A 14,550-nucleotide genomic window follows, 5' to 3' on the forward strand; every position below is an offset into this window, starting at 1 on the left:
TCCTAAATGAAGTAAAATGTTAGGGCTGGGAGAGTGGTAGATACCTTGTCAGCTTCTGCAGACCAACCTGTCGTGTTCTAAAACATTTAAGTTTCAGTTCATCCCAGGTACTGGTGCTTGTGCACTTTCTTCTGACTGCATCAAACCAGAAATTTCTTGACCTTTGAGGAGTCATTAGTTAAATGTAACATTATTTATTAATTCCTTCCCATTTGCTGTAATAACTTGAAAGTATTTTTTAACATATATTTTTCATGGCCTGTGCTGCAGAGCTTTGGTTTTTGTTGTTGTTCAGTTAAAGCTATGATAGCATACATTAGATGTCCTCGGTGCAAGCAGGATATCCTTAAGCAGAACAACAAATTAAGGTTACCAAGAAGAAACCTTTGTTTTCAAAATGGAATTGGTACAGGGCTAATCCCAGTTCCCATTTGAGTGACTTGCTAAAGTTTAGGATATTCTAGACTCTGGAGAATTCCTTAGAATGTTTCTGTGAGAATCTGAGTTGGAGGAGAACTGCCTGCATAAGGGCTTGGTAGGAGCATCTCTGCGAGGAGAAAAGGCTGAGAGCCCTGAAACTGTTTACCTTGGTGGAGAGCAGCCTGAGAGGGGATCTGATCAATGCTCAGTAAGAGCTAAAGTGCAGAAGGGCAAGAGGATGGAGGTAGACTCTTTTCAGTGGTGCTCAGTGATAGGAGAAGGGGCAAAGGTCACAAATGAGACCAGGAAGTGCCACTTCGAGGAGAAACTTCTTTGCTATGAAGGTGCTGGAGGCTTGGAGCAGGCTGCCCAGAGAGCTTGTGGAGTTTGCTTCTCTGGAGAGATTCCAAACCCTCCTGCTCATTGTGATCCTGGGCAAGCTGCTGTGGGTGCCCCAGCTTTAGCAGCAGAGTTGGACTGAATGATATCTAGAGGTCCCTTCCCCACCATTCTGTGTGATTCTCTGAACTTTTCACTACAGAATAAATTGCTGAAACAATTGAAGTAATTACCCTAAATTTAGATGTGCACTTGAGTGTTTTGCTGTTCTAGCAACTTAGCATGAAATGCTGACTGTGTCAGGAAGGGTCTGAAATGTGATTCAATTTTGGTTTAGATGTAGCACTCATATCTGTAATGAGATTGATTACAGCATCTTTTGCCTTAACATTTTGCTTTACTTTGGAGAAACTAAGAACCTAGTGTACAAAATGGAGCAGCCTATGTTCTTTCCACCCATGTGGATGTGCACTTCCACTTGTACCCTGCTTAGCATCCAGTTTGTGGCAGCCCTGAAAAACAAAGATGATCTTTTAATTGCCAAATACAAGCCTGACAAAGCCACTAAACCAGTTCTTAGTTGCTATGTTCACATCTCTGTCCTTAGGCTGTTGGGGGTTTTAAAGTTTGCTGTCTAAAATCCTGCCTTATTAAAAACTTCTTTCATCCAGAACACACAGATGTAGTTTAGTACTGCAACAGTGAAACGAAAATTCTCCATTATCCGTAAGAGAAAACACAGATGTGGAGCTGGATGGCTAAGAATAAGCCTCAAAGTGCCATAGGTGGGGACACAGCCTTTCAGCTGTAGCCCATATACAGCTCTCCTTTGGCAGGGCACCCTTTGGAAGAGTGTTTGTGGGTGGTGGATATCAATATGAGATTCCATCGTGGTTGTATTTAAGTGGGATCTACTCAGACCAGGAAAATTGCCACAGCAGCTGGGAGCCAGAGCAGTGCTGTCAAATCTGGCAGTACTCAGGACTGCATCTCTTGAGGAAGGTGGAAGAAGAGTGGGCAACTAAATAGGTTGCCCACAAGTGAAAGTTCTTTCTTAAACCCTATCAGCTGGTTGTCAGCCTGTGCCCTAAAGCATGAGGTTTTGTTCATGTTTTTAACCTTTAAAATATTGTCAAGTGTTGCTTTGGATGTTTTGGTTTATTTTTAAGTGGCTTTTCTAATTGTCTTTGAGTTTCTTTGTGTATTACCTGGAGGGAGGAAAATGTGTGACTTGTGGTCTGTGTTTACCTTTGGATATAATTCTGATCCAAGCAGTTGAGTATGTACTTAAAAGACATCTCTTGCCAATGTGTAAGGTTGCAACACAATAAGAAATGAATAATTTATACTTTTTACTGATATATTCTTATTAATTTAGGATTAAAATTCAGTGCTTCCTGGTTTGGAAGCTGATGGATTGTTCTGTTTGGTCTTATCATGTAAGCTGACTTTGAAAACCACAAGATCTGCTGTTCATTTTTTAACACTTTTTTGCTTTTTTAACTTTTTCTAGGTGGTTTCATCCAAATATTACTGGGGTGGAGGCAGAAAACCTGCTGTTAACAAGAGGAGTGGATGGCAGCTTCTTGGCACGGCCCAGCAAAAGTAACCCTGGCGACTTCACCCTCTCTGTTAGGTAAGTTTAAATGGCTTCTGTCTTTCTCCCTAGCTTGGTGAGTGTCTTTGATGCTATTCTCTAAGGGGCTGTAAATGAACTACTTATAAAAGATGAAAGAATTCACAGATCACTTTTTAGTCTGTTCTTCCCTTTTTTCCTCTTCTTTCTCTCCTGTTTTCCCTGAAGGGGTTTTCAAATACTTTAACCCAACTTAGGGATACTATAGATTGAAGCAGAATGAATTCTGGTTCTGTAAAGACACAGAAAAGTTTAGGGGAAGCAGAAATAAGTTCGTAAGATCATCACTTTTTGCCTTTGAAAAACCTATCTGATAATCATCTAAAAGCAGCAGAGGTGATAGGATTTACTGATAAGACACGTGCAAGGAAATGCTCTCCAGACTCTCTTCTTACAGGAAAAGTCAGCAAGTTTTTAAGGGCAACTGCAGTGCTGTTTCAGCTTCCAAAATAGTCCTTTTGTAACACTTGTCCCCTGGCACTCTGCAGTGGTAGGGATGGGGAAAGGAAAGCAAGAGGAAGTAGATAAAGGAAAAAGGAAAAATGGGATTGGTGATAAGAATTGTGCTTCTTGGAGTAAGCAGGAGAGACTCTTTGAGAGCTGTTTCTCATTAATACCAGTGACTGAGAGCAGATGACTTGCATCAGGTAAAAGCAGCTGTTATGTAGGAGAAGTCTTAGGATTTAAGTGTGAAATTCTCAGAGAAAGGAGCAAAGAAGCTCTGATAGGTGTCTTGAGAATGCTGAATTCTTTTCACCCCTCCACCCTTGGTGTTTTGTGTGCAATCCTTGGAGGTTTGAGGGATTGCTGTAGGAGATTGTGAGGCCACAGAGCTTGTAATGGCTTCAGGAATCCCTTCAGTCCAGAATTAATGTCTGGGCTTTTTCTCTTATTCTTTAGACTGTTGGACAGCCACTTCCCCTTCTTGTGAGCCACTGATATGGGGCTGTAGCACACCTCAGAGTTTCACTAGCTTAGCTCTTCTGCAGTATGTCAGTTGGAAATGATGTATGGATTTCTCCAGCTCAGATAACAGAACACTAAATAGAGCAGTGATTGATTAGAAATGAGGTTACTTATGTGAGTTTTGCATTTCCCCCCCCTTTGTTTCAAATATTAGACGAACTGGAGCTGTCACCCACATCAAGATCCAGAACACAGGAGACTACTATGACCTCTATGGAGGGGAGAAGTTTGCTACGTTGGCTGAGTTAGTCCAGTATTATATGGAACATCATGGGCAGCTCAAGGAAAAGAATGGAGATGTTATAGAGCTGAAATATCCTCTGAACTGTGCTGATCCTACATCTGAAAGGTCAGAGAAATGGTGGTGAAAACCTCAGTGTCTGTGACTTCATAATTAAATGCATGTTTATCCCTGTTAACAGGCAGCTTCCACTTGATGAAAGGGTGGCCACTGTTTTGTACTGGAAGTGGTCCCACTGATTTCACTGAGGTTACTTTTAGACTAATAAACATGACTGAAGCCAAAGCAATCCTGAGCCTCACAACCTGTTTATTACAGCAGGAAGAATGCTGACAAACAATACTAAAAAGAGGACAGAATTCCCTGTATTTATTCTGGGAGAATTTATAGAAGTTCTCCTAAAGCTGCCTGAAGCTTCCTGCTCCCTCCCTGGAGGTGTTCAAGGCCAGGTTGGATGAGGCCTTGAGTGATCTGTTCTAGTGGGATGTGTCCCTGCCTATGGCAGGGATTGAAACAGGCTGATCCTTGAGGTCCCTTCTAACCCAAAGAATTTTATGATTCTAAGCTATTATCACCCCAAGGAATTCCCAAGTATGTTTCTAGGCATAAGTTCTATATGATTTTTCCAGTTATGGGAAGGACATGAATGACCTGCAAATCCTCAGATTGCTCAAACTCCCCATTTGAGGAGAGTGGTTAATAAGGAGAATCTCAGATTTTAGACTTCAGATATTTGAAGTATTTGCAGGGCAGAAACAAACCCTTGTGGCTCTCTCAGTTTATTTCTAGAAGTGGAAAAATATTGAAAGAAGTTCTCTCACTCTTCAGTATTTAACAGTAGTGGGGAGGATTATTGCCTCTTGGGCCATATTTCTTGAAGAAGCAAGGCAGATGTGATTCTCCTGCCCAGTTCCTAATAGGGGGTGGCAAGGTAAGGTCTCAAAGATGCCAAGTTCCTACAGCTTTAGCAGGAATTTCATCCTCGTGGAGGAGATAAACGAAGAAATGCCTCGACTGAGGGAAAGATTGCAGCGTAAGCTCGTGTCTGCTGGACACCAGGGAATGCATTTGGATTGTTGTAAGGGAGCCAAATCAAAGCTTCATTTGAAGCTTGCATGAAATGCAAATTTCAGTGCTTATGGAAGTGCTGGCTTTGAAGTGGCTCTGCAATCAGCCGTGTGGCTGCACACGTACACTTCCAAGGCTCATTTTAGTGTTTACTTGTATAAACTGAGGCTTTCTGCAGACCTGGCCACTGCTGCTCACTCTCTAATTTAATAGAAACGTTTGACTTTTATGATAAATATTTATAACAAGCAGATTCAGCCATGGCTGGAATGACAAGTAGGGTACCTGTCTGTATCTTACTTTATTTAAAGGTGGTTTCATGGGCATCTCTCTGGAAGAGAAGCTGAAAAACTATTAACAGAAAAAGGAAAACATGGAAGCTTTCTTGTGCGTGAGAGTCAAAGCCACCCTGGGGACTTTGTTCTTTCTGTCCGGACAGGAGATGATAAAGGAGAGAGTAATGATGGGAAATCTAAAGTGACACATGTCATGATTCACTGCCAGGTATGATGAAGCACAAGCTTCTTTAACAGAGCTACTTCCACGGGGTTTGTTCTTCCAGGAAGGGCCATCTTGCACTTCCCTGCAGAGCTGTCTACATCTCCCTTTCCCCGTGGTGCTGTGTGTGCTGTAGATCATCTGTTTGATCACATTGACTCATTTGGTAGCAAGAAAATTCTATTAGTCTGTTATTTATTTTATATATATGTATTTCTTTTTTTTTTTTGGTGACTGCTTGCCTGACTGAATCACATCATATTATACTGTGCTGTCAAGTACCTTCTAATAGATTTGCTTCTGATTGCATCAGAAGTCTGTCTCAAATCCTCTGCTGATGGAGCCTTTCATGTTCATGAATCTTCTTAAGTGAGTTGCAGTCTCCTGGATAAATTACATAAAAATAGGAGTAATTGGACAAATAAAGATCTCTCTGGCTAGATCTATTTCTCCTGTCGCTTTATAATGTTGCAGCTGATGGATGATCAACAGTCTGTGGAATTTTCTAGGGTTAAATCCAAGGAACACTTCTAAAGCTTGAATTTAATATAGGGTAGTTCTGCTTCTTACTGAAGTATTATTAAATTATATCTTTTGAGATCTTAGCTTTGATATTTTCAGAAGATCTTTTCTATGTGCCCCTGGGTTCCTATTTAAAAGTAATAAATCACAGCTCTTGTCAGTTTCTTCTGCTGTCCTAAAAGCCACTGCAATAACTTTATTGTTTAAAACCAACTAAATTAACAGAAATGATTTGGAGGTAGAAGTGACCTACCAAGGCTGTCAAAGGTAGAAGTGACCTACCAAGGCTGTCAAAGCTAAGCTACCAGAATGTATCCCTTCCTAAGAAAACCTAGTTGATTTGCACTTAACTACTAATAGCATTGATGACATTAAGGAGAATAACTCAGCACTGCTTCCTTAAGATGGGAGGGTGCCAGTCAATATCAGCCTTTCAGGACCCAACCGTACTCTTGTGAGAACTTAATTTGGAAACCAGTTCATCTCCTGGATTTCTGATCCTGAAGAGCATCTGTCTTGAAAAAAGCAGATGCAATGATTTTGGGTTAGCTGGCCAAAAGTGCAATGTCCATGGTGTGTGTGTTCCTTTTTATTAAGGCTCTATCATCCCTCAGCAGAAGGATTTTACCAGGGCTGAACCAGATTTTCAAGGTTGGACTAGATGATCCTTGAGGTCCCTTCTGACCTGGCATTCTGTGATGCTAGATGCTGCTTTATTTGGTTTTAAAGAGAAATTCTCTTATGTTGCATAGCCTAAAGATGTTAGTGTGGATCTCATCCTGTGAAGTGCCTTGATTTTGATCAACATCTGTCTTTCAAGGATCTAAAATACGATGTTGGAGGAGGGGAGAAATTTGACTCTCTGACAGATCTAGTGGAACATTACAAGAAGAACCCTATGGTAGAAACTCTGGGCACAGTATTGCAGCTGAAGCAGGTGAGTGAATGAAGAAGACACCACTAAACTGTGTTAAGCTTGTTGGTGCAGCACAGCCTTTTCCATCTGTTCCCTGAAACGTTTGTTTTGTTTTCTATCCCAATGCAAAAATGAAGACTTGCATTTTGTGAAAATGGATGACAAAAGTTGGTCATTTAAACAGGAACAAATTTTTGGATGCCTGGGAAGGGTAGGTTCTTGTCTGCTGATGCAGAACTTCTCTTGGTGTCACCATGGTCCATAGGAATTGCAGGACTAGTGCAGAAATGACACAGTTTACTGTATTGAAGACTAACTATGAGACCTTTCTACTTTCGTTGTGTGAACGACCACATTTTGAAGTCCAAATAGCTGTTTGCATCCTAAAATTGCCTGTATAAAATATACTTAGTGCAGGGGATTTGTCTTCTCTTTCTTGTGGCAGCTGTCATCTGTTTTACCTGTGTTTCATGTTTGTGTCTATCTCAGCCTCTGAACACCACCCGGATAAATGCCGCAGAGATTGAGAGCAGGGTGCGAGAGCTAAGCAAGCTGGCAGAGACTACAGATAAAGTCAAGCAGGGCTTCTGGGAAGAATTTGAGGTACTTCATTACATTTCAAGTGTTATCTAACATTTTAGGAATGTGTATTTAATACCATTTGTTGCTGTCTTCCTGATGTTTTCTCTTCTTCCTCTCCATTGCTTCAGATCCCTTTTCTTGCTCCTATCTCCTGTACCAGGTGGAGCACGTGTTAGAATTTTACCAGTTCCACCCATCTTTGCTAGTGAAGTGACAGAAATATTTGCCTCTTTTCCTGATTCTGTGACCTAACTGTGTTCTTCAGGACTGTTTGTTCACTACCTAGCACAATCCCTTCTTCAATATCCTCCCCATCGTGAGGGAGCCTCATCTACAGCTGTCTGACCCACCAGGACAGGTTCATTCCTAGGTTCCTTTTCTTCATGGGGGCTGGAAGAGGTCTGTAGCTGGATTAGTGTTTCTGAAGATACTGGATTAGCATTTTTGGAGGTATAGGACTAATTCCCAGTCTTGTTGCTCTTGATGACAAGAGTTTCCAGTATGACAGTGGTGTCTGGTGCAGTTGGACTATGTCACATGTGCAGATGAACTACACCATGGTTTCTGTACATGTCTCAACACAGAGGATGTTTCAGGTTGTGCTCTGCTGTGTTTGGGAGATTGGGTGCCATTGCTTTAAGGAATCTTTAGTGGGATTTCTCAGTCAATATAAGTTGTTGCCCTTGAGCTTGTGGCCTTATGATAGCCATTTCTGGAGAAGCTTAAAACTTCTGTGAAGTGGTAGCAAGCTGTGTGATGGAGCAGCATTGATTATATGTATTCCTTGGACTCCTATTTTTGGTTTGTTTGGGTGTTTCACTTCTGCAGGCAGCCGGAATTCCATTTCTCTCCCAGAATACAGCACTGCTTTTCCTTTGTCTCATCTGGGCACCACTTAACTGCTAGCCCAGCAAACTTCTGAAGCCCTGATGATTTCAGGGAGCTACTTGGAGAAGAGGCAGCTAAAACTCATGTAGAGCAAATGAAGTATGAGCATCTGGACTCCTTGAGTCTAGCCTGGGTACTAACCCGTGTCTGACAATTGGAGTCGCTTAACAGCCATAGCCAAAAGTTTAAAAAGGTCTTAAATATGCCAGGCTGGTTTGTATCACACACAGATGAAGCAAACAGCCGTGAAGTCTGGAACTACACCGGCAGATGGCGACAGGAAACTGGTCTTTGACAGAGAGGCTGGCTTGGGCTGTTCCTCTTCTGAGAAACTTAGTGATGGATTTGCAAAGCAGCTGTTTTTTGAATCGTAGTCGTTAGCTGAATGTACTGCCCTGTCTGCTCTGAGGTTATTGTCAGGAGGAGAAAAGCAAGAGTTGCCAAAGCGGTAGCACATTTGACTAGAAATGTGGATGGGATGTAAGAAGATGAACTCACAGTAGTGGGGAAATCAATAAAGTGAAGATTAGGCATTTTCCTCTCTCTCCCTCTGTGCTCAGTGTGAGGGGACAGTCAGTCCTTGACTCAGGACTTCTGGGTGGTCAGAACCCTACCTGGTGTGCTGAGCAAGCCAATGGAGGCTGCTCTAGTCAGTGCTGAGGACTTAGGACACTGTTTTAGCTGAACAATGGAGTGGTGGATCTCTGGGGAGCTGTTCACACCTATTGCTTGTGACTTCTCCTGGAGCTAAACAAGCCTTTGAGTGTAGGTTGTGCCTGTGATCGCTGTGGGGTTTAGCCTGAGCATGTGTCTGCAAGTTGGCCAAGCAGAGGGTTTCAGTTGGCTTCCCTGGAGACTCTGAGCATACTTTGCTCTTACTCAGAGGGCATAAAAAGGAAAAAGTGTGCCCTACTGGCTTGCCTTTTGGGGACTGGCTTATTAGAAACTCTGTGGGTTAATGTTTGGGCTTTTTATTCTTGAAGGAAGCACTCTTGTGTGTTGTGTTTAGGAATGGGTGGCTGGTTTGTCAGAATGTAACAGAACTATGATGGTGAGACACTGGTCCAGGAGAGGTGGGAGATGCCCCATCCCTAAAACCATTCCAGGTCAGGTTGTCTGGGGCTCTGAGCAACCTGCAGTACTTGCAGATATCCCTGCTGACTGTGGGAGGTTGGACTTAGATGAGCTTTAAAAGTCTCTACCAACCCAAATGTGTCTGTGATTCTATGATTCTATTACTTGGCATTTTTGACACCTCTGACCTCTGGTCTTTATTGCATAAATCAGTCTTGTAATGGATTTACCAGCAGGTCCTTAGAAGCAAAGAGTTTTTCTGTCTTACAGCTTTCCTAAGGAAGTCTTACAGGATAAGTATAAAATTGAAGATTTTACCTGTGAGACAGTCCACTTCTTTCCCCTTCACTGCTGTTAGTGAGATCAGCTCTACACCTTCCTTATGCCCACTCTGGTTCTGGAAACGAAGCAATCTCCAAGCATTTTTACTGTCAGGTTTTTTGACTCGGCTCAAGTGAGCTCTCAGCTGTCAGCTGTGGTGGCAGAGGCGGGGGAGCAAACTCCCAGGTTGTCCGTGGATCTCCTGTGCTGTTTATGATTTGGCAGTCCAGATGGTGGTTATAAATTACTTGTCTTCAGGCATAGTTAAGAATGTACCTCTTGTCCTGTCAGCTGCTAGACAGAAATGTTGACAGTCCTTGTAATGTTTTTTTCTGCTGAAGAATGGCAGTTTGGTGAGCTTAATGCCTGGAGTGGTAGTGAAATTGAGGACAACGTTTCAGATTTATTGTTGCATTGTGTACATCTCGTAATGGGCTTGTTAGAAGTAGCTGCTGCTCGTGGATCTCTCCTCAGGGATGCTCAAAGCAATAATAATTAACTGTATGAAGTGAAGATGTTGGAAGCTCTGCTTACCACACACTCTTTTGTTTCAGTTTTTAACCCACTAGCAAAGTTTAGCTTTTGGTTCTTGTGCTTGGTGTTTTATTTGACTGAGACTGCAAAGTGTTAATGTTACAGCAAGGTGCTCTGTGGTAGTGGCACTTGAAAGCTTTTGCAGAGCAAGAGGTGAGCTTGCTGCGAAGTGCTTTCACCCACCCCTAGCAGCAGCAGCAAGCTGTGCTTTTTGGAGAAGTGCTTTCTGTCTCTGCTTAGCATGAAGCCTCACAGCTCTCCTGCATTGCTTCTGTTCTTTGGCTTCCCTGTCTTTAGGATGAGCCTAATTGTCCAAGGTCACTAAGTGAGGTGGTAACAATTACAGGGACTGAAATAGAAGTGAGCAAATGTGCCTGCCATGCCCAGCCTTAAAGGAAAAATAATCTCTGCAGGAGTATTAAGGGTAGGAATAACAAGGGGAGCTGCTTCCATAGCCTGGGCCTTCCTTTTAGTCAGGCCAGCCCTGCACTGGTGATTGGACTCAATGATCTTAGAGGTCTTTTCCAGCTGAAACAACTCTATGATTCAGTGCTTTTGGGGATTAACAGCTGGAAGAAAGACACCAAGATTTTGGTCCCTGCAGCTTCACTGCAAGCAGGGAGATTTGCAGCAAAGCTGCATGGCTGTGAAGTGTGGAATTGCTGTGTCCCTGTTGTGTTAATTGTCAGCCAGGCACTGAGAAAGTAGCTTCATGCCAGCAGCAGAAATCCCCCTGCAGATCTGCCGTTTCTGAACTGAGATGGTTTATGGATAAACCTGTTTGTAGGTACCTAATGCTCCTCCCCAGACAGGTAATACGTGCAGACAGTCTGCACAAAATGTTGCTCTGGTTTAGTGAAAAGGCCTTGAGCTGGTAGGAGAGAATAATTAGAGCACTTAAAAAGTGGTACCTGCCTGTGATGGTGGTTTTTATCCTGTCTCATCCGTACCTTTGAAAACGCTGTAGCATTCCCATGTGGATTTCTGGGGTTTTTTGGGGAAACAGACAAGAATATCTTCCTAATGTTCTGCTTCTGACTGCTGAAGGATTTTTCATTGTGCTTAGTACTTAAATGCAGCTGCTTGTATTGATGTGCTTTGGAGTTTTTGTGTGCTTCTTCCTCCTTTTCAGCTGTCTAGAGTTGGTCTGGCTACAGCTTGCAAGGATCTGCTCTGATGGTGTTGCTGTACCACACCTCTGTCACCTCAGATACTTGTTTTGGGGGGTTGCAGCAGTGTTACTACAGAATCCCTGTAGCTGAAGAGGGGCAGAGTGGGCTGGCAGGGCTTGGAGAAGTGCAGTAGAGCCCAGAGAGAGAAGCACTGGCTCACATCGTGCTTTGCAGGTTGGCAGTGTTCTGAACACATTATCTTGAGCACTTAAGCTAATGCCGCTTCAGTGGAAATAGTTTAACTCCTTACCTGCCTGAGTTAGCAAAAAGGAGAAAGGCAATAGTACTGCTGGTGACTTTTGTGCTTGGTGAGGAAGACCTGGTGATAAATGTATGTTTGGACCTGCTCTGTAGAATGTTGCTTGTGTCAGTTGGGTTATTTCCTGTGGCCGGGTTTGCACAGCCCCTGATTTCTTTGCAGTTGTTTGTAACCAGCTGCAGTTAAAAGCTTTAAGAGACTGACCTGAGTCTGCTTGGTCAGAACAATATCACGGGGCCTAGGTGATTACAGTTTGGTTTGGAGAAGCTTGGAGTTCACAGCTGTCTATAATTAATAGGTGGAAAATAGGCTGCCTTGTCACTCACGGTCCTGTGGCTTACATACCTTGGAAGCAATGCTGTACTAAATCTGAGTAGACAAATCCAGTACCCTCCTCTCTTCCTCTGACTGTTGTACTTAAATGTGAGGAAGGATCACTGGAGGGGTGGTGAAAGACTCGGTACTGTTCTTACTAAACCACATCTCCTCTCTTGTTTTCATGTAGACTTTACAGCAACAAGAGTGCAAACTTCTCTATAGTCGTAAAGAAGGTCAGCGCCAGGAAAACAAAAACAAAAATAGATACAAAAACATTTTACCCTGTAAGTATTGATCTCTTTCATTCCTGTGCAGGCCTGAGCTTCATTTTCCTAGCTCATAAATACAGGGTTAATTAAGCACCACTGTCCTTTTCCTTCTCTCGGGTGATCATTTCCCCTCTTACATTAAATCATTATTAGCCCACACCATTTCCAGTTTGGCTTCCACCATTTGCACTTTGTAGATACTGATAGTTTGATTCTCAAGTATTGGTTTTCTCTCTTCAGTTTTCATTTAAATGCATCACATCCTTTAACTCTTACTCAGCAAAATGAAATTCTTAAATTAAAGAGGATTAATTTGAGGTTCTGAACTGTGTGGTGCAAATGCAGCAGGCATTTGCCTTGAGTTAGTGCTTGGCTGTCCATGTATTCATGAGTTACTAGGGAGCATAAGCACTTACTTTGATCCAACTTGTTCTGAATTGTCCACTTGTTTTGAGAAATGACAAAAGAGCATGGGTTGAGTATTCTCCTCACTCAGGATGGGTTGAGTATTCTCTTCACTCATTCACTGAGATGAATAACTGAATTTCTTGCTGCTATCAGAACCTATTTACCTGTTTCTGGGATGCTTACAAATAGCTCAGTGTTCACAACTGTAGGATGCAGGTGTTTAACATTGATCTGTATTCTTCCAGTTGATCACACCAGAGTTGTTCTACATGATGGTGATCCAAATGAACCTGTTTCAGACTATATCAATGCTAATATTATTATGGTAAGTACACTTCTACCTCCAGGAGCCTTGCTGGCACAACCCCTGTGTCTTCTTTTCAGCACACTTACCTAAATTCAAGTTATTCTTGTAACCTGTTTGCTCAATTCTTCTTTCCTCCAGCCTGAGTTTGAAACCAAGTGCAACAACTCAAAGCCAAAAAAAAGCTACATTGCTACTCAAGGTTGCCTACAGAACACAGTGAATGATTTTTGGAGGATGGTGTTCCAGGAGAATTCTCGAGTTATTGTCATGACAACAAAAGAAGTTGAAAGAGGAAAGGTAAAAGCAGGCTCTCAACCGGCTTTAGGAGAAGTTGTGACATTCGAATGCAAATAAGGACTAATTGGACCTGTTTATCTTGATCCATATGCTGGAATTTGGTGTGCCACCATTCTTTGGAGACCTGGAAGGTGCTGAGTGTCCTTTTTGATCAGTGCCTGTGGGAACTTGAGGGTACACTCATATCATCAGGCCTCCTTTTTAGAGCTGGCTGATTAAATTTTAGCTACTGAATGTGACCCTACGTACTGGAATACAAGATGTAACCCAACAGGCATTCTGAGTACCTGAAGGGGTTAGCTCCCTGTTTCTCTAACAGAGGGATTGCCATTTATTTTCATTTACTTAGCCTGAATAAGATTTATTTTAAAAAGCAGACCTGTGAGACTTCGTTATTAAAAGAATAAGTGTAGATGAAATTGCTTCACAGTGAAAACCTCCAATAAGATGTGGAAGTTGTTGTCCCAGACTCATCTTATCCAAGTCACATTTACTAGACTACTCAAATGCTTTTCTCTCTTTTGATTTACTTTCTGTGCTTGAATTTTATAACGTTTTTATTGTGTGCTGAGCTGGGTGAAACTGTACCCGGGTTAGGAGTTCCTCAGTCAGCTGTAATTTCACACTTTTATCCCCAAATCATCTTTGCCTCTGACTACCGTGTTCTGGAGGAACACCTCTGCCTCTTCAGCCTTGACAATCTGCAAACCTTTTGTAAACCGCTCTGAAAGAGGAAATCTTCCTGCAGTGGTGTAAAACAAGAACTTCCATTTTTTTCCTCTGAAGTAGAGACCTTGTCTTATTCACTGTCTTCTGGCAAATCTGAGGCTGTTTCTTTGTTTTTGGGTTCTGATGACGTATGCCAGGAAGGAGTAGGAAACACAGTTGAATACTAACATTCTGGCAACAGCCACATACTGCTTCCTGTGCACTGGACACTTCTATCTTTGGAATGTCTTCTGGTCTTTTTCTGTTTGGTAAACACTTTCTGTTCTTCCTTTTTAAAAGTTTCTCTACTTTTATTCACCTTTTTCATTTTCTCAGCAATCTCTTTCCAAATGGAAGCTGTTGTCTTGTCGGTGAGTGTTGCTTTGGAAAGAAATGGGCATGAAAGGTGTAGCTGATCTGTGGATGACATAGTTGTGGTGGTTCTTTACTACTGCCACAAAAAAAGAGGCTCTGTCCATATAGCCACAGGTTTTATGGGCTTCTTTTCTTAATCCAGGCTGCTGGTGATGCTCTTTGTAGAAACCATTAGACTCTGACCTTAGACTTTTTTAGGCTTTATTTTTTCTTTTCTATAAAGACAAGATGAGAGAGTTGGGACTCTTCAGCCTGGAGAAGAGAAGGCTGCAGGGAGACTTTAGAACAGCCTTCCAGTGTTTGAAAGAGGCCACCAGGAGAGACAAGTGGGACTTGTCGTAAAGGCACAGTGACAGGATGAGGGGAAATGGCTTAAAACTGGAAGAAGTTCAACTGGTATTAAACGTTAGGAAGAAATTCTTCCTCATGAGA

At 42.4% G+C, this 14,550-nt stretch overlaps 1 protein-coding gene across 2 annotated transcripts in view; it reads left to right on the plus strand.

Annotated features, from left to right (window-relative positions):
- Nucleotides 1-14,550, plus strand: part of PTPN11 (protein tyrosine phosphatase non-receptor type 11) — a 35,150-nt gene that overhangs the window by 2,838 nt on the left and 17,762 nt on the right. For both annotated transcript variants that reach the window (XM_064169003.1, XM_064169002.1), the window contains exons 2-9: nucleotides 2,273-2,395; nucleotides 3,516-3,710; nucleotides 4,982-5,174; nucleotides 6,511-6,627; nucleotides 7,096-7,209; nucleotides 11,942-12,038; nucleotides 12,677-12,756; nucleotides 12,877-13,035. In XM_064169003.1, the coding sequence (XP_064025073.1) occupies nucleotides 2,273-2,395; nucleotides 3,516-3,710; nucleotides 4,982-5,174; nucleotides 6,511-6,627; nucleotides 7,096-7,209; nucleotides 11,942-12,038; nucleotides 12,677-12,756; nucleotides 12,877-13,035 (1,078 nt within the window). The remainder of the gene's footprint in view (nucleotides 1-2,272; nucleotides 2,396-3,515; nucleotides 3,711-4,981; nucleotides 5,175-6,510; nucleotides 6,628-7,095; nucleotides 7,210-11,941; nucleotides 12,039-12,676; nucleotides 12,757-12,876; nucleotides 13,036-14,550) is intronic.

This window comes from Pogoniulus pusillus, chromosome 30 (assembly GCF_015220805.1).
Source record: "Pogoniulus pusillus isolate bPogPus1 chromosome 30, bPogPus1.pri, whole genome shotgun sequence".
In the NCBI taxonomy this organism is placed as follows: Eukaryota; Metazoa; Chordata; class Aves; order Piciformes; family Lybiidae; genus Pogoniulus; species Pogoniulus pusillus.